The following is a 26012-nucleotide window of genomic DNA, read 5'->3' on the forward strand; positions in this document are numbered from 1 at the left end:
GCAACCCTGCTACTGCTGGTCCTGACACATCCATATGTAGAATATCTGAGTAGACTATGTTGACTCTTTGCATCTGCATTCCAGGGCTAGGGAACTTAGGCACTTTTATTGTTGAGCCATCAATGCTTGTGGGTTGGACTACAGACTTCCATGCCTTGTGGTACATGGCCTTAAAAATGTGGAGAGGTAGAGTGTTGGCACTTGTACCTGTGTCAGTGTTCACTCTCAGTCAATGCCGTCAGTCATACTGGGGCAGATGATCTGTAAGATTGCAAAAGCTTCCATTTTGTTAACGGAATCGACCTGTTCCGCTAAGGTGATCGTTTGAAATAGCTGTTCACCTACAGTGTCTTCACCTCAATCCACGCCCTCCATTTTGGTCAGGTGTTCCCCCATTTCATGGATAGGTCTATGCTTTTGGCGATGTTTGGACGTGCCTTGGCTCCATTTGCCTCTGGGTGGCCTACTTCTGCGGTTTGAGCACTTCACACTCTGGCTTCTCCCCATGTTCCTACTGCTGGAATTTCTGCAAAATTTGGCCCAGTGCCCTCTAAGCCTGCATGCCTTGCATGTGTCTGCGTATGCCGGGCATCTACGTGGTTGGTGGGAGAGCCCACAATTCCTGCGTGCCTTGGAATATTGTACCAACAGGTGTTTCGGATCATTAGGCTTAGAAACACTGTCTCCCTATGATAATTGACTCATATCTGCATCCGTCCTATAGCATACTCTCCAGGCTGTGTCCCTTCAGCTTTTCCAGGACGTCTTTCTAGAACGCCTCATTAGTAGTGAAAGTGATAACCAACTCTATAATTCCATTCCGAGCGTTCAGTATCAGAAAAGTTGCATTCTTTTGCTTTGTCTCTGCATCGCTTAACAAAGTCGTCCAAGCTCTTGTTGGCTTTGTCTGTACTGCATTAGTTCCAAGTGGTGTACTCTGAAATTGACTTTGATCTTAAGCTGATTTCCTGATGTTGTCCATAGCTTTGGATCCTTCTGGTCAGCATCCGATAAACCAGAGATATTGATTCTGCGCAGACCTTCGTTTCCTACGCGATCCTAATTTTTATAGCCTGCTTCTCCGCATCCACAACCTTATGGCCGAGGAAGCATAGTTCAATCCTCTGCTTAAACTGTTTGAATTCATCTGGGATGTCAGATACTTTCGAGTCCATCTCTGGAAATCTGGCTGACATTTCCTAAGCCTTCTACTAATTTCTTCCCCTGAGGAGCAAACCTTGCTTTAAAAGTTGCAGCAAGCTGTGAATTCTGCAGAGCTGAGCAGGAGCCATGCCCGAGCTGTGTTGCTGCAGCGCGGGCATGTGAACTTGTAGGCATGAGGGGCCTTCGCTTTGGGGTCATGGCACGCAAGTGCGACGACAGTGGGAAGGAATTGTGCCAAAACACAACGCCGCACTGATTTCTGTAGATGAGACTATCGTTGAATTTTTCTTGCTGGCTCAGGGCAAAACTGGGAATGTGCTTAAATCGCCTTCATACTCAGGCAATTGCTGTCCTGATGTGAGAGCTGTGGTCTGGTCGCAGCGCTTCAGGTAGGGCTTCTGACTAGAATTGTTGTTTTCAGCTGTTTATCAATGCTGTCGACTCACTAGTGCTGCCACCATATTGTATTAGCTGTTTCTAGATTAATACAAACAAAGCTGAAGTGCAGGCATAGAGGTTGAATGCAGAGCTTTAATGGAGACTTATTGCTTCAGCCTACATGTGCAAACTGACTGCGAGAACTGAATCATGTGATATTGTATTAGTTCCTGTTGACAAATATAATTTAAATATGTTTATGCTAATATATAATGTACTAACAAATACACTAAAATAATAGATGGGGCCTTGGCCTAATGTCTCATTCAAAAGACAGTGCAGTACACTGTACTGTGGTGGCAGCCTTGATTTTTGTTCTCGAGTCTTAGAGTGGCTCTATGAACCTGGAACCTTGTGACTCAGAAGCGAGAGTGCTACCAACTGAGCCACAGCTGACACACTTAGCATGAAGAATGTGGACATGTACATGAGAAATTGCCACTTGTACAAGGTAGTCGAGGGCTGCTAGTACCTGTGGAACTATACCCCAGCAAAAGTCAATACCTTCAAGAAAGCAGAGAGAATTTGTTGGTTGGGGGAGGGCAATAGAATATGTGGTCAGTAACTCATCAGAATGATCTGAGTTTGTTAATTGGCCACATTTTTTTACACCCAACTCCAAAGGATTAGAAAATTGGGCAGGGTGTAAAGTGGGTAGTCAATTTGTTCACACTCACCAATTCAAATTAAAATTATCCTGAAATGTTTTTTGTACTTAGATGAAAATAAGGTTTCTTTAAAAAAAAAGTCTGTTTGGTTTGCAGTATAAGATTGAACAGACTAATCGCACAAGCGCACATTACTTGCTACTGGATGACCAGGAAAATCGACAAATTTTGGTGAACTATAAAGAAGTCATGAAAGAATGCAAATTGCAACATGCATGGGCCAGAACAATCCACACCTTTCAGGTAAGAAAAGTAGCCAGCAACACATTCATCATTTCTTCAAATGTCAACAAGCTGCAGTTTAACTAGTGAACAGTTACGTGGAGCTTGGGATATGCTGGTGAGCCGCTGCTTGCTTACATTAAATTAACTGAATTCTTTTAAATCCTTTTTTCTCCTCTCGTCTTGTTTCATAGATGCCAGCTCCCTCTAGTACTTGAGAAGTGATCATTCCTAATAGATGATTCTAGGCAGTAAATTGTTTGACTGTACTACAAAAGCAAAATACTGTGAATGCTGGAAATACTCAGCAGGTATGGCAGCATCTGTGGAGAGAGGAACAGAGTTAACATTTCATGGCGATGACCTTTCATCAGTAATTTGGCTGTGTAGGATGTTGCACCTGAGCAGGCCTCCTTAAGTTTCCAACAAGAGTTACTAGATAATGATCAGGAATAGAAATCTCAATCTTTTTCTTCCCTCTTTGCTCCCTAATCTAGGGATGCTGAAGTTAGTTATAGCTAGGGCCCTACCAAATTCAGTCAAATTTCATGGTCATGCTATTTTAAGAATGGGGATTTTCACAATTTCACATATTTAAATTGTACAAATTCCAGTGTCACAATAAACCATGAAAATGATCTTTTTAAAACAAAAAGACAAGGGAGGTTTCTGGTTTCAAATGGCAATGTATACTCTGAAACTATTGTAAAAAGCCTGACTATAAGCAGGTCACATTCTTTACTCACTGGCTTCCAAATTCTTTTACTCGATGTGCTACAGTAATGGTTGTGGCAGTTTTTGATTTGCTCATTCTGGCATTCTCACTTGTCTGCTAACACTTGAGACTGATATTCTCAGAACTGCAGAGGAAGCCCTACCTCATCTACCAATTTTTGAGGAAAGCCTTGCAGACTGGCAATTTCATGGTCTGTGACAACACATTTTTCACAGCCATGAATTTGGTAGGGCCCTAGTTATAGCACTCCAGTTGCTGCCCTGGGACGTTCTATTTTGTATGCTTCCTACGGTGTGTTGCATGTGCATTTTTGGATACCTCTAATGTAACTCCACTTGCATTTAGGGCTCTGAAGCTGCCACAGTTGTGTACGTTGTAGGATCAGTGGGAAGACAGAACTGGCAGCACATCTACACTGCAGTCACACGAGGGCGCCAGCGTGTCTACGTTGTTACTTCTGAGAACCATTTTATTAAGGCAGTAACGGCCAAAAGCCCTCGCAGAAACACACGCTTGCGTGAACTGCTGCAGCAGAAACTACTAAAAACAGGGGCTGCTTCAGGTATTGAGGGATCACTGTCCCAGCAACAGTCAAGTTGTATACCTTCAGGAGTGCCTTCCACGCTTGCAGTAGCTGATGTGACCCAGTTTGATTTACCTATGCCCTCCACCCAGGTAATGGATGACTTTGCATTGTGTAAAGCCAGTGAAATAAAAAAGGACAGCAGCATCACAGATTTGCACAAGGAAGACTCCTTTTCAGAAGATTTGGCATTTGCACAAAATTACAGCTGGTCCCCTCAAAGTCTGGAGTTCAACAACAGAGAATGTAATGAGGCTCCAAAAATCCCAACAGCAGCATGCACCACCTCACTTCAAACTAGTGATGGAGCCAAAAGGGATCCTGCGGTGGAGATGACTGATGAAGAATCCATAAGTTCTAATAACGTTGCAGCACTTTGGTCTCCTGGCAGTAAAAGAATTGGTGAAACTTTGGATGATGAGAAATCACCTCTAAAATACTCCAAGGTAAATTAAAACGTTATCTGTGGAGTGGTAATATTGGATTTTGAATTAATATTGGATCAAAGTTGATTTCTGGTAACATGGAAGATGGAAAGGAATATACAGCTTTAAAAGTCAATTGATCTGTTCATGTCATAGCACTGTTTGCTGCAAAAATATTGGAGCAAACATCAGTCCACAGAGTTAGTAACATTCCCACCTTTGATCTAACTCCCGATTGACTGCAATTTACATTAAGGTATTCTCCATATTTTATACTTTGCCCTCACCAGTCCTGAAGGAAAGACAATCATTTGGTAAAGCCATGGCTGATCTCTTAATGTCCTGTGCATACAAGAGAAAATCTCATTCTGTGTTGCTGTTCATTTACATATTTTCAGCATAAACCAATCTTAGCAAGAGATTTCTTATTTGAAGGTCACTTGCTGACCGTTACCAAAAGGTGAAAGGGTAAATTTTATCATTGCACACAGCAGAAGCTCATATCAGGAAATCATGGGCATGCTACCTGATTTTCCACCCATTCATTTTAATGGATACAAAATCATAGCACATATTGGGAGGTTGTAGTTGTGAAAACTCAGAAATTTTATTCTACGGAATCTAATCTGTTGTTCTTTGCTTCCCACATCGCTCCCTAAATTGAATAGTGATCTGCCTCTAACTAGTGAAGTATAGCATCACTTTCCTCCCTCACAACTCCTTGCTGGGGTATGATTCAATTGCCCTAAATAATGAGCCTATTTAACCATAGGGGGCATGACTTGCAAAGCCAAATCCTAAAGCATGATGACTATTGAACTTTAAGGTGAGTGGAAATCTTGATTTGCACCATCAGTGACACAGCAGCAACTCCAATGAATGAAGTCAATGAAGGTAAAAAGTTAGTTTCCACTGAAATAGGTGTTTTTTTTTAAATTGCATCATGTGCTGGCTGATATCAACTAAATGCTTAGAAACATGACATGATTTATTTTATGGATAGGTAAAAAAAAAAAAAATTCCCCACTGGTTTAGTGTGTAAGATGTTGTTTTTGTTTTGTAGGTATCCTTGATGGAATCACCTCTTGGCTGCAATAAGTTTAAGCAGCTGACACTTGACAGAGAGGAGTCAAGAGGAAACCTGAATGTAAAGCAGCTGTTCAAAGAGGAAAAGTGAATGAGATGATGCACAGACTTTACACATAAAAAAAGACATTGAAATAACGTGCAGTAAGTTAAAGCTTTCATGGGATAGGTTTTATGCCCTTGACAAAGTTGAGAGTTCCGGCCATAATGTTTTTAAACTGGTTCCAAGACAGCAATTTGCACCAATCAATCAATGTAAAATCGGCTTACTCAGTACAGATCTGGCATTAAATCTCAGATATTCTCTTTATTCATATTAGTTTGTGGTAATTTCAGTTACTTTTTATAAAAAACTTTAATTTCCTAAAAGGTTACATTTTATCTTCATTTCATACATCACAGCTTATTTATGTCTAAGTGAAGGTTTTTAAATATTATGTGGCGTTTCTCATTGTGCATTTGAATTTTAAGTATAGATATGGTCTCAAAACTAAATTACTGCTGCATGTTTTTCTTTACCTGGTTTTATTTCATCTTGCATATCCCATACAAATTAGCAGTGAAGATTCCCAAAACCTTAAGAGGACGATAAATATCATGCTACCAAAGTAGGAAATTTGTACAAAAATACTTTACAGTTTATAATACTTGTTTGTTACAAATAAAAATACATTGTCCAAAGGACATAGGTTTGACAGCTTTGATTCAAGTTTACCTAGATTGTAGTTTTCTATATTTGTGTTGCTGGCAGTGTTTTTGTTTAAAATATGAATCACATAGTTAGGCTGGAAAACTTAACGTAATGAGTGTGTTCTTCAGTGGTTTTAAGTTAAATGAGTCAAAGTAGGGTACAGATGCTCCCTTAATTATCTTTAAATGCCAGGTGTAGATTTTAACTTGCACCACTGGAAAATTGGCGGTAGCAGATCAATTGTTCATTATACATCCAGCATGATTTTTCTTCCCCTTTTACTTTCTGCTGAATATTCCTTTTCACAACCCCTAGATTTTGTCCTATAGTGGAAGTTAAAATCTATCCCCATATGTTTTGATTCAGTGGAGTGAGGCACAACCAACAATAATACTAACATATTTAACCAGCCTTAAATTCATATACATCAAAGTAGAATTCATATTTCAGTTATATTGATTTACAAAGTCAATCTTTTACAAATACAAATGTGTTATTAACTATTTACCAGTCCCAATACTGGATCTTAACATGGAGAAGACACATAAATGAGCAGGTTTAGGATTAATATTAAGACTAAGTAATCCAAATAGCAGGTACATAATCAAAAGTTACAGTCCAGGTGGCAATATCAGAATCTCTGTGGTAAAAGAGAAGGCTACAAAATGCTAGCAGAGAGGTGTAGTTGTTTGCTTTGTACTATGGATCGCATTTTATGTTCCCATCAATTAGGAATCTGCATTAACCTTTTAAAATCAAGACTAAATCTTAGCTATAGATCTAGCATCTTTCAGTTTGTAAAAGGAGGGAATCTGTTCAAGTCACGTCACTAGCTTTAAGCATTACTGTAAATCAGAGCCGAGGATTGCTTCACAAGGCATTCATGTTTCCCAGTGACTAGCCTGTTAAAGACTAATAGTAATAGGAACAAAGCTTTTTGGGAAAAAAAACAATTCACAGAAGAGTGGTGAAGCATAAATTGTCTATGCAGTTTTAAACTTTTCATTAAAACAAATAAACTTAACTAGGGATAAAGACTGTATGCTGCATTAATAGTTTCTGAATATAACAGATTCCCAATTTAATTAAAAAGGTTCACTTTACATTTTTTAAGCAGTACAATGTATTTTTTGTCCAGTAACCAGCTGGCAGCATCATAAAAAAATTGTTTTCTAGGATTTGGACAGTAATCACCAGGGAAAAATAGTCTTGGCATAATGAGCAGTTTTTGTTTTATGGCTGTACCCTGCATAGATTGGCTTAGTTATGTTTCAGTTTTGTCAAACCTGTTAACAAACATTTTTTTTTAATCATTAGTGGGGGGGAGGGTTTATCAAAAAGGTAGGTTTCTGCTCATTTAGGAAATCTATGTGCTTGGAACCTGTGAACAACATGAATGACTGACTGAAAAGGTGGGTGTTCCACAAATGAACATTATTAAAGTGAGTTAGCACCATTGAAAATTCACAATGCCTCAGTCTATTGGACTGAATACCTGGCACTACAATGTGTTTGTATTTTCTTGTATATCTGTACTACCAAGTCTTCCTTTCTGTTGCCTGAAAACATGAGCTTCGTCTTGCTCATTCCATTCTCCTGCTTGTGATGTCTGATCTACAGAGAGCAGCTCCTGAAAGGCTAGTGGGTTTCTGCTGATGACCAGTTCAAGTTTATTGCCAGACTCTGCAATTAGAGGCACCACCAGGCAGCAGTCAAAGTCTCTGGTGCGAATGTGATTTACCTGTGGCAAGAAAATAAAGCCAACACCAATCTTTTCAGTCTCTACTTCCAAGAAATACATATAGCCATAAGCTTTGAATGGATTTAATTGTTGAATTTGATATACCTGCAATAACCTGTCATAGGGCTTGACACCACCAAGGGCAGCTGGTCCATTTGGGCGAATGTTGTTGACATACACACCTTTCTCCAGCAGGCCATCTGAAACACTGAATCCAAAATCTTCAATATCTGAATCTTTGTATAGTGTTACCTGTGAAAGATTTCATGAAGATATTACATTAATTGATGGTATAACTTTCCAACTTGGTACAAAATCAATGTATATGCACTGTCTTCTTTGAGTAGTATGCTGGTTTTTGCAATGTTCCATTAAAACAGCTTTGTGCTGTCTTAAACATCCTATTTGGATAATAAGGCCTTTGTGATTGAAACTAAATTACAACACAGATCAACTTTGAACTGTAACCTTACAAGTGAGGAAAAACGAGAATTTTGCTAGTCTAATTACTTTACTTAATCGTTCAAACTGAATTCCATTTTCAACACATCGGTTTCTATAATGGAACAAATCTGTATTCAGAAACATGACAAAAATAAATATATATTATGGAATCCAAAACCTTGTGCAACTCCACCGGTGTTGGTGACATGATTTCTTTCATTTCTTGCTTGATTTTTCTAATAGCAAACAACTTTGATCTCCCACCATCTGACGGTAAAGTGTTGCTGCGGGAAGCCTGGGTATAATGTGCCCTGACAGGATTTCTCTCATGGAAGCTTGATTGTCTTCCTAGTGGCCTATGTGCCAGGCTGTTTTCATGATTCAAGCTCAGTGCACTCCCAGACATGATTGTTGCCTGTTGGATTAAATAATAAAGCTGTAAATTTCAGGGTCCCAGAAAATTAAATTAGTGATGACGGATAACAGTTAGGAAAATTGTGACGTACAGTGTTATGTTCACACTTTTTAAAATTTTGATTCAGAATATTAGTTAGGCAGAATAAAGTTTGGTATTATTTTATTTATGTAGAGGTTTGTCAGTATGGATTAGAAAGCAACATTTATCCAGTGTTAAATTCTAAGCTGTTAATTTTAGTAAGTTTTAGGTGAAAGTCTTGCATATATTATAAACTGTACGATCTTAAAAATTACTGCTTCACACCAACACTAAACATTCAAAAAAAGTACCAATATAGCCAAGTTTCTCAAATTCAGTTGGTTTTGGTTGCCAGCCTTCTTTAAAGAGGAGCTAGGTTCCTGTAATTATTAAGACCATATATAGGCTAAAGAACAAAAGCTGGATGCAAAATAATGACTCGTTCAATATTACTATTCTGAAATAGTGACAGCCTATGTCCGCAGAGTAAGACTTCATACCTCCAATTCTCTCAGGATTCCTGACTGACCACAGGTTTCCAAATCTTCTAGAGCCTGGGACCAAAAATTTTCTTCCTGATCTGTTTCTAACCCATCGTGACCACCTAAATAACTAGATTTTGTTCAAAGAAAAAGGTATATAATTAAAAACTCTGTGTAGGGTATGGTCTTGTTGTCCAAAATGTTGACTTAAAATGTTCAGAAATTACATTCAGTTTTGCTGCATCAACGGCTATATTGAATTTATGATGAACCTTTATAAAACACACGTTCAGCCTCAACTGGAGAACTGTGTCCAATTCTGGGCACCGTGCTTCAGGAAGATGCGAAGGCTTTAGAGAGGGTGCAGAAAAGATTAACGAGAATGGTTTCAGGGATGAGGGATCTAAGATCCACATAGATTGGAGAAGTTGCAGTTATTCTCTGTGCAGCAGAGAAGGTTGAGAGGAGATTTGATTGAGGGGTCTAGACAGAATATAGAGAGGAACTATTCCCATTGGTGGAAGGGTCGAGAACTAGAAGACACAGACTTAAGATGATTGGGAAAAGAACCAAATGCGACATGAGGAAAACCATTTTTATGCAGAAAGTGGTTATGATCTGGTAATCACTGCCTGAAAGGGGTGGTGGAGGCAGATTCAATTGTGGCTTTAAAAGGGGAATTAGACAAGCACCTGAATATTGCAGGGCTACGGGGAAGTAAGACTTGCTAAATTCTTCTTGCAGAGAGCCAGCATGGCATCATTGGGCTGAATGGCTATGATTCTATGAAGTTGCAGACACTGGTCAGCGGTGACTTGGAGTCAGAAGACTATCACCATTTTGTATATTTAAAAAAAATCATCAACTGACTTTGGGTAATGCCATAGAAGTATATGTACTATAACCATTAATAAATTACCTTGTAAACTGCTAAAAATTAGGAACCCTAAACATGCTGTGTGTAATTTAGATTGTTTACTTCGTCAGGACTTATAAGGTATTATTTATGAAAAATGTGGCTTGGAGTCAAGAGCGGAGGGTTGAAGTTCTGGCCCATGGGAGAAGGGCACGGAATATATGTAGTAGGAGAGGTTTTTTTTTTAGGTGGAACCCAGATCTGCCAAGTTTCAACCTCTATTAAGATGAAAATCCTGACCCAAGGTTGGATGGGCACTTCATGTCCCTGCCATTTACATCCTGGAAGCATCACACTTTTTTTTTTACTATGTAAAAGATCAGTACAAAGCTCATCTATTGATGCACAACAGCTGTTCCTGTTCATTATTGAAGTTGTTCATCTCTCAGATGAAATCTTTCAACCAAAAAGAAGCCAAACCATAGCACAGGGTAAAATAACTTATTTCAGCTGCAGTTCTGACTGAAAAATGAATTGTACAACTCACCCACTGGTGGTGGGTCTATCCCATTCATCGTCACTCAATGCTACATCTTGATATGGATTATTATATTGTCTGCTGGCAGGTGAAAAACTTAGTTTAGCACTTCTCCATTCATGTGCATGAAGACTATAGCCAGAGGCTTGATATCCAGAAGGACCTAAAGAGGGAAATAATAATAGGAGATTCAAGTCTAAGATTTCAGAACCAACATAGGAATATTTGACATAAGATTCAAAACCAGTTGAAACACTGGGCAGAATCTTGTGTATGCACAAGTGAAGAAATTTGAGAAGGCAAGAAACACAATAATTATGAGGGACCATTCAATCTTAATGTTTCACAAACAAAAAATGGTATTTAACAAAAAGTACACAAATGTGTTGAAATTCCTTATTTGAGTTAATTATTAATGTTCTCCGGATTAATGCTTCCACTTCAACAAAATTCTGTGGTCTGGGCCATGCCACAAAAACTTAATAGCACTCGCATAATCTGTCAACAGTAGAAATATTACCCAATTTTAACAATTGCTATGTCACAATCATTAGAAGACAATCAGATTTTACAGTATTAGCCCATTGCTCCCTTTATAAAATCAAAACTGAGATCCCCAAAATTATAGTAAGATAGCCTGGTTACTTCATGCTTTGCTGTGAAATATAATCTTAATAGCCATGGAAAGCACCTACAATTTAGTCACAAATTATTCAGCAAGCTTTACTTATTAAAAATTATATTTTGTAGTGAGGCAGAGTATCTTCTTTGTCATCTCTTGGTTAGTGGTATGCAAACCATGTGGAATTGTATCATCAATATGCTCTGAGCACCAGTCTGAAATGTGACATCTCCATTTGTAAATTTAAGAGCAATGACTAGTATTTGATTGGTAGTAATCAAAATTCTAAGCAGTTCATTATACAGAGAACACATTTTGCAGTCAAGAGCTATCTATAAGGCAAGAAATGTTGAACTGTCTATGATAACAGGAAAGCACTGAAGGAAATGCAATAATCTGGGTGGGATGTTTAATCAATCAAAACACATTACTTGTTTCAAGCACATATAATTCTAGATAAGTTAGTCTATTCTATATTAATAATGACAGGTTCCTGAAAATGTGAGAGATTACGTGTTTTGGACGAATGGATCTCTAACTGAATGCTTGATATTTAAATAAGCTTTCATGGGGGTGGGGTGGTGGTGATGTGAAGATGCTCAATTGAATTATATTGTTAAATTATTTAAATAGAGAAGGGTTAATTAGCTCATCCAGCCAGTCTTTTCTATAATAAATAGGCAGCTATTAAATTCACCACAGAATACCATGTCCTTTCCAATTTTTTCATAGCAATAATTTATTTGACACCAGTGTCTTCACATATCTGAAGTTTCTCATTTCTGGTACCATTCAGGTAAATCTCTCCAAGGCCTTGACATCCTTCCTAAAGTGTGGTGTCTTACCCTAGCTGCGGTCTAACTAGTGATTTATAAAGGTTTAGTATAAGTTCCCTGGTTTTGTTGTCTATGTCTCTATAAAGCCAAGGATACCAAATGCTTTTATACACAGCATTATCAACTTGTCCTGGTATCTACAAAGATTTGTAGATATGAACCCCAGGTGTCTTTGTTCCTGCGTTCCCAGCAAAACTGTACCATTGTGATGGAATGTAGGTATAATAGACTTAGTTAGGTAGAACTTAGATATAGTTAACATATCTTTTAGAATTAAAGATTGAATAAATGATCAGCTTTCAAGACTCACTAACATTCCCTTTAAGAAGGTAGAGTTAAAAATTTCAAGGTCCCTGTTACAATAAAATGTGAACCAGAAACAAGTTGAAAATCCATTTCAGTGTTTCTGTTGCCAGGTAATTGGAGGATAAACACACACTGAAATATCCTGTATGACATCAGTAAGAGGTAGCCATAAATTTAATTAATTGATGGTGTTGGTAAATGTAGGCAGATTGACCCACAAAGAGGGTTCAACTTACCGGAACAAGAGGTCAAGTAAAGCCAATTATAAACATTTTGACCAGATAAATGCTCTCAACTTCAAGAGCAGGGGGAATTCCAGCAAAACATTAAGTGGAGACGTTAGTTAATGATATTCCCATATATGGATGTTGAAAGCAAGAAAAACACAAAGGTAACACCTATATGCTAAAAGGTCAGATGACACCTTAGAAACAGTATAAACATGAGGGTATCTGAAGCAAAAATTAGAAGCGTTGAATTCCTCAAACAATATTTCTCACCCTATGGTTTACTCAGGTAAAAGTTTACTTTGTGTATTGCATGTTAAACTTTTTAATAAATATATAAAAGTCAATAAATCATCTCGCGTAGTATTCTATATACAACTACAAGAACCCCTCTCTGTGTCTCTTTAAGTGGAGAGATACGTATTTAGAGTTTCCCAGACCCTTATAATATCTGGGATATTTATGACTTAGCCTATTTTTAATAATTATGGCTATCTGAAAGATGGTAATATTCTCTGTTAGTTTTCTTTCTTTGAGGGAAAACTAGTTCAATTCTTTGGACACAAATAAGTGTCTATAAGAATTTGTCTGGTTTGAACTTAATTAAAGGAGATTCATAGGGAAGTACGCCTGATTTGGTTTAATCCCTATAAGGGGTTAAAGTCATAAATCACTTCACCATTACTTTATATTAAATGGTACAGATATATTTATATAAATTTAAACTACATTTTATTTTTTCTATCATGTGTTTCTCCAATCTTTTAATAGGCACATTGTTTGCACTTCATTGAGTTTAGGCCAGAACTAAACATTGTGATTTTTTTTCTCTGACAACAAGTGAACAAAGAAAGCAAATAGGGTTGAAATTCAAATCATTAAAAGTTGCCTTCAAACAGTAATTCAAAATAATAAATATACTATGTTTCCCACAATAGTGGGCCATCTTTAAACAAAATAACTTCTAACTGCCCCCTGCATCTTAACCCTTGGCAAAAACCTGCTCTAGCTGCTTTCTGTTTAAAAAAACTTGCATTTATATATTTTAAGCTGGTAGTCGGTAGAGCACCTCTGGGGTTAGCTTTGTTTTTTCACATTAGAGATGTCTAATCAGAGTAGTTTCTATCTCACACAGGATCAAATTAATTTATGTCCCAGCTGTCCCTGACACATTGAGATGGGTTCTACTGCTCTGGCATTAGATCAGTGATGTAATTAGTGTCAATTTGGAGAGTGACCACCACATGTAAGTAACTAGTGCATTTGTTTCACCTGTCAGTTTTTCTCTTTGAATAACTAAGTATATTTAAATTATCAAGTTACTTAATTAGTTTAAACTCAATTTGGAAAGTAAAGATCATGATTTTTAAATGAACCTGCCTCCACCTACTTATCTATTATTTAGCCTGCCAACTAAGGGCCATAAAACTATCACCAAATTAGTTTTTCTTACTGCTTTTGTTTTCAAGTTATTGAGCTAGAAATTCACTCGTTTCTGGTGTATTGATGCACTTGTGGTCTTTGAATATACTCATTTTCAAAAAGAGTGAGCTAACAGGAAGTCATTTACTATAATTGAATATCTGACCAATGTAATTCAAAGATCCCTCATAAGGTGTAAGAACTTGTCATTGTTCAATCAGTTCTGGGGAATTTTTTTTTTGTGATGCCCTTTCATGGGACCCCTGCTCCTGTCCAGTATAGAGGGCGAGGAGTGTGGTAGCTATTTCAGATAGCCGATGGAGTATAATGTAAGGAAGTGTGAAGTTATTCACTTTGGTTGTAAGAATAGAAAAGCAGAATTCTTTTTACAAGTTGAGAAACTTGTGAGTGTTGATGTTCAAAGAGATAAAAGCAAAAAACTGCTGGAAATAGTCAGCAGGTCAGGCAGCATCTGTGGAGAGAAAAGCAGAGTTAACATTTCAGGTCTGTGACAGACCTGCTGAGTATTTCCAGCACTTTGTTTTTATTTCAGATGTTCAAAGAGACTTGGCTGTGCTTGTTCAAGAAATGCAGAAAGTGAGCATGCAGGTACAGCAAGAAATTAGGAAGCCAAATGGCATGTTGGCCTTTATTGCAAGGGGATTGGAGTACATGAATAAGGAAGTCTTGCTACAATAGTACAGGATTTTGGTGAGACCACATCTGGAGTACTGTATGCAGTTTTGGTCTCCACATTTAGAAAGGATATACTTTCACTGTAGGCAGTACAACAAAGGTTCACCAAATTGGTCCCTGGGATTAAGGGGTTTCCCAATGATGAGAGGCTGAGTAAATTGGGCGTATATTCTCTGGAGTTTAGAAGAATGAGTGGCGATCTCATTGAAACATACAAGATTCTGAAAGGGCTGGATAGGGTAGACACAGATTGTTTCTGCTGGTTGGGGAATCTAAAACATGGGGGCACAGTCTCTGGATAAGGGGCTGATCATTCAGGACTGAGATGAGGAGAAATTACTTCACACAAAGGGTTGTGGATGCTTCATTGTTGAATACATTTAAGGCTGGGATAGACATATTTTTGGTCTTTCGGGGAATCAACGGATATGGCGAGCGGGCAGGAAAGTGGAGTTGAATCCTAAGATCAGCCATGATTGTATTGAATGGTGGAGCAGGCTCGATGGGCCATATGGTCTACTCTTGCTCCTATTTCTTGTGTTCTTATGAAGGGTTTCAGTTATCTGAAGAAACTAGAGAAGCTGGCATTATTCTTCATAGAGCAGTCAAGGTTAAGGGGAGATTTAGTAGAGGTGTTCAAAATTATGAAGGGATTTGATAGAGTAGATAGGGAGAAAGTGTTTCTATTGGCAGGTGATCAGTAATCAGGGGATACAGATTTAAAATAACTGCTCCTATTTTTTGCGTTCTTGTATTCCTCCCGCGCCCCCAACAGTTTTGAGTAGATTCTCCAAACATTGCTTCTCTTCAATCTCCAGAAGTCTTTTTTTTTTTTAGGACAAATAAGTAGCATTTACCTCTTTTTAATATATTAGTTCTGCTTTTATCTGAACTATCAGTTTCTCTTCTAGTTGATTTGTCTTGTGTAAGCTTGGCAGGGTGGTGTAGAAGGAATGCCTTAAGCATAGTCTTAAACATGTCTCAAAATGAATTCAGTAGTCAGAATAAGTGCTAGAAAAGTAAAGGGATACTGCTAATTAAATAAGGAAGGTTTATACAGACAAAGCATTCTTCAGTTATAGAAGATACGCCATCAAGACCACAGGCCTGGAAATAGCTAGTTAATGGGAGCATAAGTATGTCCTACCTTATCTAGAGGCTAGAAAAGACATGGGAATAAATGAGTGACCTGGCATGTCTAGATGGTGCTGCTTTATTGATTTGGAGATCATTAGGGGTTCAACAGGACAGTGTGAAGTGATTGACACTAGAAGGGCTGAACTCTGACACGTCGCTCCGTTTATTGAATAGCAGTGAGGAGTTTTCTTTGAAAATTGAGGGTATGCAACATAGTGTTTTGACACTCAGTTATCCAGTCTCAATCCTTAGTTCTTGGTTTAGTTCTAATATTTTCGTAGTTGTAGCAGAAGTGTAAGAGTTTTTTCAAACTAGTATACGTATAAGGTTATCTCTGCAAAAGCAAAGGTCTTTTCCAACAGAGAAAGGTTACAGAAGTCCTGGCAATACAGAAAATCAGCATTCCGATACCCCAGTCTTCCTCTCTCCTCCTGAACCCTAAATTCCCTATCACCATCTCTCCCCGAGTCCCATTCCCTCTCTGGTGATCCCCCATTCCTCAGTCTCTTTCTCTTGCCCTCCCAACCCACTGCCAATGCAGAAATGCCACCCCACCCTTCAAGATTGCTCAGGCTCCCTTGTCTTCCCGGTTCTCCAGCCCCGGGCTGACTGTTCCACATGGCGCGGTGTCATGTGACATTACCGATGCTGGAGACTTCTCTAACAATAGCTGGGGAGGGGCACTGCAGCAGGATGTTTAACTCACTGATCTCCCAAGCTCCTGCATGAAGCCCTGATTCCGGGAACGTTGGGAACTCGAGCTGAAAGATAGCTGAGCCTGATACTCCTATGGGTACATTTCATAACAGAGGCCACTGTTAGTAATCAGCAGCAGGAGTCCAGATTGATTCTTCCTTTTCCTACACTTGGAACACAGGCCACATTTGATAGCCTGTTACGCTACCCTTGCTGAGATCTGTTAATGCACATCAGTGCAAGGCCTTCCCTAGGTTGGCTTGGTAACACTGCAGTAAATTTCCCCAATAAGTATTGCTGCCCTGACTTTTAACCGTTGCTAATGCTGTCTTCTATTGTACTTCAAAAGTAAATGGCCTTTTCTTTTGAAACAGACAAACCATCAATAGCACCGCTAAGTTGAAATGGAGGAATTTTCTGCATTATGAAATTAACCAACACAATTAATGCTATACTGCTTTGGGAGCAGTGATATTCCTGTTTATGTTTGTCTTTTACATGATGCCTCTCTTGATAATTCTGATTACTCTGGGAAGCTAAATTCCCAATTTAATATCATGGGTTTGGAAACAATAAATTAGCACTTGTTGACTGACTAGCAAATCTCTCCACCCATTTCTGTGGTGATATACATTATACATCTTGTCAGTGGTAACTTTATCTATTCACAATTGCCAGTGCAAGTACCACAAATGTATAGAACATTTCCAGATACTGAATAACCTAGTCCCAAGTACTGCAAACTACTCACTGTACTTTGCTAGCAAGGGTCAAGCACAATTAGGTGGACATTTGAGTGCGCTTTGATGGCAATTTATGCTTTCATTTAAAGTGCTACTTTTGAGTGTCTGGTGTCAAAATATCTGACAAAAATAACATGACAACCATCCACTCTGTATATTTATTTATTTTTATTTATTTATTTAGAGATACAGCACTGAAACAGGCCCTTCGGCCCACCGAGTCTGTGCCGACCAACAACCACCCATTTATACAAATCCTACATTAACCCCATATTCTTTACCACATCCCCACCATTCTCCTACCACCTACCTACACTAGGGGCAATTTACAATGGCCAATTTACCTATCAACCTGCAAGTCTTTGGCTGTGGGAGGAAACCGGATCACCCGGCGGAAACCCACGCAGACATCGGGAGAACTTGCAAACTCTGCACAGGCAGTACCCAGAACTGAACCCGGGTCGCTGGAGCTGTGAGGCTGCGGTGCTAACCACTGCGCCACCCTTTACACTCTTCCCTTGGAGGACAGTGTGTAGTAGAGGAACGATTCGCAGGCTGATTGACAGGCTGCAACACGAACGGTCTTTCCATGCCATACCATCTTTATACTAAGTGATAGGGTTGTTAGTCCTCTAGGGCTGGAGAGTTTTCTGGGTTTCCACAGACCATATGGCGAGATGGGTCAACAGAAGCAAGTATCCTGTGGGATTTCAACCCAGAATTAAGAGGCAGAGCTTGCCAGGACTGTCTGAAGTGGGGCTCGAACCTTCCGAGTCATGCAGGAATGTAATCAACAAGCCAAAGGTTCCAAGGTTAAGAGATAAGAAATAGGAGGAGTAGGCTATTTGGCTCTTTCAGCCTGTTCCGCCATTCAATAAGATAATAGCTGATGATCTACCTCAATGTCACCTTCCCACATTATCCTCATATCTAGGCCCCACCAAATTCACGGTCAAATTTTACAAATTTTGCAGTCACAGCATTTTAAGAATTGTGAATTTCACAATTTCACATATTTAAATTGTAAATTTCACGGTGTTGCAACAAATCATGAAAATGATCTATTTAAAACAAAATAAGAGACAAGGGAGGTTTCTGGTTTCAATGGCAGTTCAGTTTTCTTTTTCTTTTTGGGCCTCCTTATCTCGAGAGACAATGGATACGCGCCTGGAGGTGGTCAGTGGTTTGTGAAGCAGCGCCTGGAGTGGCTATAAAGGCCAATTCTGGAGCGACAGGCTCTTCCACAGGTGCTGCAGAGAAATTTGTTTGTTGGGGCTGTTGCACAGTTGGCTCTCCCCTTGCGCCTCTGTCTTTTTTCCTGCCAACTACTAAGTCTCTTCGACTCGCCACAATTTAGCCCTGTCTTTATGGCTGCCCGCCAGCTCTGGCGAATGCTGGCAACTGACTCCCACGACTTGTGATCAATGTCACACGATTTCATGTCACGTTTGCAGACGTCTTTATAACGGAGACATGGACGGCCGGTGGGTCTGATACCAGTGGCGAGCTCGCTGTACAATGTGTCTTTGGGGATCCTGCCATCTTCCATGCGGCTCACATGGCCAAGCCATCTCAAGCGCCGCTGACTCAGTAGTGTGTATAAGCTGGGGGTGTTGGCCGCTTCAAGGACTTCTGTGTTGGAGATATAGTCCTGCCACCTGATGCCAAGTATTCTCCGAAGGCAGCGAAGATGGAATGAATTGAGACGTCGCTCTTGGCTGGCATACGTTGTCCAGGCCTCGCTGCCGTAGAGCAAGGTACTGAGGACACAGGCCTGATACACTCGGACTTTTGTGTTCCGTGTCAGTGCGCCATTTTCCCACACTCTCTTGGCCAGTCTGGACATAGCAGTGGAAGCCTTACCCATGCGCTTGTTGATTTCTGCATCTAGAGACAGGTTACTGGTGATAGTTGAGCCTATGCAGTGTATACTCAATAACTAGTGTAAAAAGCTGACTATGGACGAGGGAACACAAATTGAAGGTTTTGGGTAAGAGATGAAGGGGCAATATGAGGAACAACATTTTTATGCAGTGGGTGGTAATGACCTGGAACTCGCTGCCCACAAGGTGGTGGAAGCTGAGACAATCAATGACTTCAAAAGGAAATAAACTTGCAGGGCTATAGGGATCGAGCGGGGTGTGTGGAACTGACCGAATAGCTCCGTGGAGAGCTAGCATGGACTTGATGGGCTGTATGGCCTCCTTCTGTACTGTAAATAACACTATAACCAGGTCACATTCTTTATTCACTGAAGTCAGTGGTTGAATGTGAGGATGGAACAACCTGCAATTATCTCTTTTTTCATTCCCTGTCTCTATGTTGTGAACACCAGTCCGTGTTTAGACACAGCTCTCTCTGCGTCCACAGTTTGTTGGAATTGTCAGACAGCACCATGCTGGCCTTGCAAGCTGGGGGATTCTGATTTCCACAGAGTTCCAAAACTGCAGCACAGGCAAAATACAATCTGCTTATGTAATGTTTTTAGGAGGAGGAATCTCCAACCTACAGTTTTGGTCAAAGCCAGGAATTGCACCAAACACGTTTAAATCCACCATCAACAGGTGCATTTGTGCAGGGTCAATATTACGCACAACTTACAGGAACGGCTCAGAAGTTTGTTGAAACCTCTGAGCCGCTTTTTCTTCAACCCTTGACTCTTCCTGTATCAGTAATATTGTTTTGCGTTTCTTTGCCATGCAAGAAAATACCTGTTCAGTACAGATATTTAATTCAGTGTCATCAGAGTGTTGTTTATTTGATTGTGCTTCAGCCCAGAACAGTACATCCATTATTTTATTGTAAGCTTTGGGGATTGAGGTGTGTTGAGGTTCAAACCAAATGATTAAATCCATCGGGCGTGTAGCATTCTTGGCAACAAACCGAACCTCCTCATTAAGTTGAGCATCGTTTAGAAGGGTTACAATGTCTGTTAAAACCTGTGTTTTCGGTGTCAGTATGAGCTCTTCTGAGACAAAGTCTGAGTAGTATTTCAGGTGAGCTGCATGATATTATGCTGCTCGAAACCAAAAATTCCAATGTGTATTACTGACTCTGGAGGAAGGGTGATGTTTTCTTCCCAATTTCAGTTATTTCAGCTACATTTGCAATGTATTACCTGTATCGAAGCTTGTGGCTAGGGCAGTGTTTGAAGTTCTTTTTAATGTGGCTGACCAGTTTGTCGACTTTATCAAACTTGCTTTTCCACAGCTCACTGACAAGAGAAATTATATGTGCATTACAGCTTGGAGCACAGATTTGAAAGATTTTGTCATGTAAGTTGCATTGCCACTAATGAATGCAGACACTTTGTTGAAATCTGCACCATCTTTTGAAACAGTTTTGATTATCGCTTGGGAAACTGTGGTATAATTAACAGTTTCTAAGTGGATGCAGTCTGCGAGCACTGTTGTTAGTTTTCCTGACTGTACATCTTTGGCCTTACCAGACATAAAATCAGACGAAACATGCAGCACATAGTTGGCTTGCTCATCATGGATTCATCACAAATAATTGCAAAAGACTCGCATGCATTAATGCATCTTCATCTCCTCACAACATGTAGCACAGACCTTCAGGTAGTCCTGTCATAGTTTAGTTGCACTTGGCAAGCAACCACCATTTTGCACATTACATTGAATGAATATCCGCAGCTTTGGGTCATCAAGTTTTTCCAATAGTATGTTGGCACTTGCAAAAGCATCCACAAGTTCCATAGTAACCAACTGACCATTTTATGAGGTCTCTCTCGACTTCTTAAAAAGAGATTAAATCATTGCTTGTTTTTTCATGTGTGTTCGTTTTCCGGCAGTGCAGTGTTGGGTGCCCCTTTTCTGCTGCGATGGCTTTCGGATTGCCCACCAATGTAATTCAACCAAACATTACAACTTGTACAAAATTGTATTCCACCATTGGCATGCAGAATTTGGCTTCCAAATTCTTTCACTCGATGTGCTGCAGTAATGGCCGTGGCAGTTTTTGATTTGCTCATTTTGGCATTCTCACTTGTCTGCTAATACCTGAGACTGCTTCTCTCAAAACTACACCAGAGTCCCTTCCTCATCTACCAATCAGCAAGGTGAGCCTTGTGTCAACGCATAAAATGCGTGAAGTTTGCAAAATGGCCGATTTCATTGAGGCCCCAAGATTTCATGGTTGGTAATTCATTTTTCACAGTCATGAATTTGGTAGGGCCTACTCTTCTCCCTTTAGTACCCAAAAATCTATTGATCTCTGACCTGAATATACTCTGACTGAACATCCACAACTCTCTGGGATAGAGAATTCCAAAAGATTAGCAACCCTTTTGAGTGGAGAAATGTTTCCTTTTCTCAGTCGTAAATGGTCGACCCCTTATTCTGAGACTGTGACCGCTAATACTGCACCCCTTCCCCCCAAAGCTCGAGTAACACCGTCACAGCATCTACCCGGTCAAGCCTTTAAGAATTTTATATGGCTCAATGAGATCTCTCATTCTTCTAAATTCTAAGGAATTTAGGCCTAGTCTACTCGATCTCTCCTCATAGGACAATCCTTTCATTCCAGGAATCAGTCGAGTGAACCTTTGTCACACTACCGCCAAGGCAATTATATCCTTCCTAAGGTCAGGAGACCAAAACTACACAGTATACTAGGTATGGTCTCACTAAGGCTTTATATAATTACAATAAGAATTCCTTATTCGTATACCTTATACTTCAATCCTTTGTAATAAAGGCTAACATACCATATGCTTTCCTAATTGCTTACTGTACATGCATTTTTCTGCGATTCATGTACAAGGCACCCAGGTTCCTCTGAATAGCAACATTGCGCAGTCTCAAATTGTTGAAAAAATTTTCAGTTTTTCTATTTTTCCTTCCAAAATGGATACTTCACATTTCCCCATATTATATTCCATCTGTAAGTTCTTGCCCACTCACTTAACCTGTCTATATCGCTTTGCAGCCTATTTGCGTCCCCTCACAGCTAACTTTCCCATCCAACTTTGGATAGTCAGCAAACTTGGATATATTATACTAGGTCCCCTCATCCAAATCATTGATAGAAATTGTAAATAGGCTGTGATAAAAGAGGATACAAAATAATATATTTTGCTAAATATTTTCATAGTTCTGCAGTGATGTGCAAGACAGATGCAGTGTTGCCAGGATATTGTAGTCCAGGAAGCAATACAAAAGCTTCTGAGAGTATACCACCATCTGACAACGTGAATGTTATCGCAGACCTGATTTGTCTGGGGATTTCAATACAAAACTCCTTGGTTTGGAGTGAAGCCCAAATAACTCATGTATCATAACTGTTGAATCTGTAGTGGAGTAAACAACAGTTAACCCTTTTTGACATGCATCATTGAATGTTGCGGAAAGAATTGGTTATTGTGTACAGGGCTTGGGTTGGGACAGGCAATATCTAAATTCACTGTCAGGACAGAAGACACACATTTTGGGGTTGGTCTGAAGATCCCATAATCTCATCTGACTGCGATCGTATTTTCTCTAGTATGTATTGTTGGTACATTTAAAAAAATTTAATATACAAGTAGGTTTGCAGATTTTTGTAAATATATATATATATATATATATATACTGACTATGACATTATACTAATTACCCTAATATATACCTGGTAATTGTTCTTGCAAATCAGATTTCAATGTTGACGTTATGGTAAAACCCTATAAATTGAATGAGTATTTCAGTATTTAGAGGATATAAAACATGTGTAAGCTGGGAGTTACACCCTAATTGTACAGTGAGCATGCAAGAAGAAAATCAAGAATGGCACTGAGTGCAATACATTGCACCATCATGCTAGTAAGAAGGGCAATGAGGTAGAGCTTTTAAAAAAAAACCGCAAAGGTCATTGTAAATGGGCTCAAAAGACATGAAAAAATTTCTGAAGAGTGAATGGGATTGAGAAATATGGTGATAAGGGGAGTAGGGAGACTGACATTGGAACAGAATGACTTATTGGTCCATTCCTAAAAGTTTCCATGTTGCCTGGGTTGGCTAGAGTGGTATGAAGCATATGTGCCATTCCTTAAAAGATAAAGGAAGATGTACAAACAAGGAAATGCAGGAAAAAATATGAAAGGAAAAAGTAAAAGCAAATGTAAATTCTCAGAGTGCAAAAATAAACTTGCGTTAATTTGAAAAACCACAAATAGTAGTCATTCATTACTCAAACTCCATCATACATGTAAAAGGGAACAGACTGAACTACCTTCAACTTCCTGTCATTTACACTTGTTTAACCAGTCCTCTCAATCTCACTGTTAATTTGGACCTTAAACAAATAAGTTAAATAAAGCAGCAAAGATAGCAACCACCCTCAATAAGACTTCAATCTCAAGTTAGAGATTATTTTATATACTTATACAAGTTGAGGGCTATTTCTGCTGTGAAATGGAACACTTCTTTCTCCACTTTTTACTTCAACACCCACATCTGTTACAGGAAGAGCCAAATGTAAAGACAAACTTGACATTTTGCCCTAAAAATATGCTTTAATTCCAACCTCAAAAGGGCATTTCCTATTGCACAAGTGTGATTCCCCCAACCCCATTTCCAATAGTAGCCAACCATAAACTTTCTTAGGGTTGAAATTATGCAAAATTGATGCTGTTATACCATGTACTTCATGTAGAACCCTACATGTCAAGAAGATACATTCATTCCAACTGTATGGACCTATTTTAAACTTAGGTCCCAGAGGTGAAAGGACAATGTATTTACCCACTCTGTTAACTTTGTAATATATTTATAGTCAACTTTTGACAACCCTTAATATTGTTATGTTTAGAAACATCATCTTGAAAAATCCTATTGGCTCACAAACACATTCTCATTCAGAATATATTAGGCTTACAAAGATAAATCAGTCCTCGTTTAATTTGTTATATAATGCCACAGAATACAACAGTGTCCTTGCAAGTCCCCTATTATGTATCTATAAACATATATAATTAAACCTTCTGATTCTAGGGTTGGCAGATTAAAACCAATAATTACCCTTGAAAGATAAATTCCAAAATTAGGAAATGCAATAAAACACAAAGAACGTAAGAAATAGGAGCAGGAGTAGGCCATTTGCCCCCTTGAACCTGCTCCGCTCAATATGATGGCTGAACTTAAACATCAACTTCACCTTCCACCCAATTCCCATATCCCTCAATTCCCTTAATGCCTAAAAATTTATTGATCTCAGTCTTGAATGTACTCAACGACTGAGCATCCACAGCCCTCTGGGTGTAGAGAATTCAAAGATTCACAAATCTCTGAACATCAACCTGGCCTTTGATATGACTTGTACAAACATTTTCCGTCATCTCTGCACTGATTAGTGGAGTGAACTTTCAGGTGCCTTCTTCATGCACAGATCAACAAGTCAAGTTCTATGATGGAGAAAACAACTAATGATGTATGCCAACTCATTTTAGTATTCTAATTTGCAAAGGGAATTCTTTAATAATTTCTTGAAATACTTTATTTTTTCTTTCCAAAACAGTTTTGCTGATTAAACCGGCTGATTAAAATGCTAAAACTAGGCAGTGTTTACTATCACACAGAGTGGGGAACACAGCGTGATCTGGGAACAGATTGCTTTGTGGACTGAGTGCTAAATCAGGAATTTGGTGCAAGGAGGAATGAGGTGCTGCTCTTTATTCTTTTGTTTTCCATCTAGTTGTTGGTGAGTGTTCATCTTTTGTCTCCAAGCTAGGAGAATGTAACTTGCTATTACTTTAGCTACTAAATTAGTATCTAACTAATCAAATAAATAAATAAGGTTAGACAGACATGGCAGGGCTGGTGGTGTGCCGTGACTGCAACTTGTGGGAATCTGTGGAACACACTACAGTCCCAGACAGCCATATCTGCTGTTAGAGTCTGCAGCTTGTGCAACTTTGGCTCAGAGTTGCTGAGCTGGAGTCTTGAGTTGCAGACATTTTGAGGCATCAGGAAGGAAGAGAGTTACCTCGACACTTTGTTCTGGGAGGCAGTCACATCCCTTAGTAGCACTTTAGAGTTGGTCAATGATCAGGGAAAGGAGGGTGTGACTGCAAGCCAGGCAGGTATGGAGATCCAGCATGTAGTGATGGAGGAGCCTCAGCCCTTGATTTTGACCAACAGGTATAAGGTGCTTCCTACCTGTGTAGATAAGACACGGACTGCAGTGTGGATAAGTCAACTGACCATGGCACCTTGGTGCAGGATGCTATTCAAGTGGGAGAACTGAAAAGGAATGTGGTAGTGATAGGGACAGTATAGTTTGGGGGATAGATACTGTTCTCTGCAGCTACGACCATGAGTTCTGAAGCTTGTGCCAGGGTTATGGACATCTCCTCATGGCTGGAGACGGACTTGGAGTAGGAGAATCTACTTGTTATGGTCCACATAGGAACTAATAACATAGGTAAAACGAAGAATGACTTTTTGCTGAGAGAGTTTGAGGAGTTAGGGTCCAATTTAAAATGCAAAACTTCAAAGGTAATTACCTCTGGATTGTTACCTGAGCCGTGCGCCAACTGGCATGGGGTCAAGCAGATTAGAGAACTAAATGCATGGCTCAAACAGTGGTGTGGGAAGAAGAGATTTTGAATCATGGGCACTGGCAACAGAACACTGGAACTAGGGGGCTATTCCAGTGGGAACCGGGCTGGAATCAGTGTCCTGGCATATTGTATAACTAGGGCCTCGGATATGGCTTTACATTAGCAGAGTGGAGGGAAGGTTCAGGTGATGGTAGATTTAGAAATTCAAAGAGAAAAGTCAGGGCAATAGAACGGAGTAGCAATGTGGGTAAAGACAAGCAGAG

The 26012-nt window shown here is 39.4% G+C and overlaps 2 protein-coding genes across 4 annotated transcripts in view; one reads left to right on the forward strand and one right to left on the reverse strand.

The window, feature by feature from the left end:
• The window catches only part of helb (helicase (DNA) B), a 37121-nt gene extending 28754 nt beyond the window's left edge, over positions 1–8367 (forward strand). Inside the window, exons 11-13 of the mRNA XM_068050477.1 lie at positions 2367–2513; positions 3574–4257; positions 5300–8367. Of these exons, the coding sequence (XP_067906578.1) occupies positions 2367–2513; positions 3574–4257; positions 5300–5413 (945 nt within the window). The 3' untranslated portion in view covers positions 5414–8367. The remainder of the gene's footprint in view (positions 1–2366; positions 2514–3573; positions 4258–5299) is intronic.
• grip1 (glutamate receptor interacting protein 1) overlaps positions 5538–26012 on the reverse strand; it is a 434653-nt gene continuing 414178 nt past the window's right edge. For 2 of the 3 annotated variants that reach the window (XM_068050479.1, XM_068050480.1), the window contains exons 19-23: positions 10520–10673; positions 9135–9246; positions 8377–8613; positions 7860–8006; positions 5539–7754 (exon numbers count right to left, since the gene is read on the reverse strand). In XM_068050479.1, coding sequence (XP_067906580.1) covers positions 7515–7754; positions 7860–8006; positions 8377–8613; positions 9135–9246; positions 10520–10673 — 890 coding nt within the window. In that variant the 3' untranslated portion in view covers positions 5539–7514. Of the gene's footprint in view, positions 7755–7859; positions 8007–8376; positions 8614–9134; positions 9247–10519; positions 10674–26012 lie in introns of all 3 variants that reach the window. The other variant, XM_068050478.1, reaches the window with a different exon arrangement.

The sequence above is a fragment of the Heterodontus francisci genome, chromosome 18 (genome assembly GCF_036365525.1).
Source record: "Heterodontus francisci isolate sHetFra1 chromosome 18, sHetFra1.hap1, whole genome shotgun sequence".
Lineage (NCBI taxonomy): Eukaryota > Metazoa > Chordata > Chondrichthyes > Heterodontiformes > Heterodontidae > Heterodontus > Heterodontus francisci.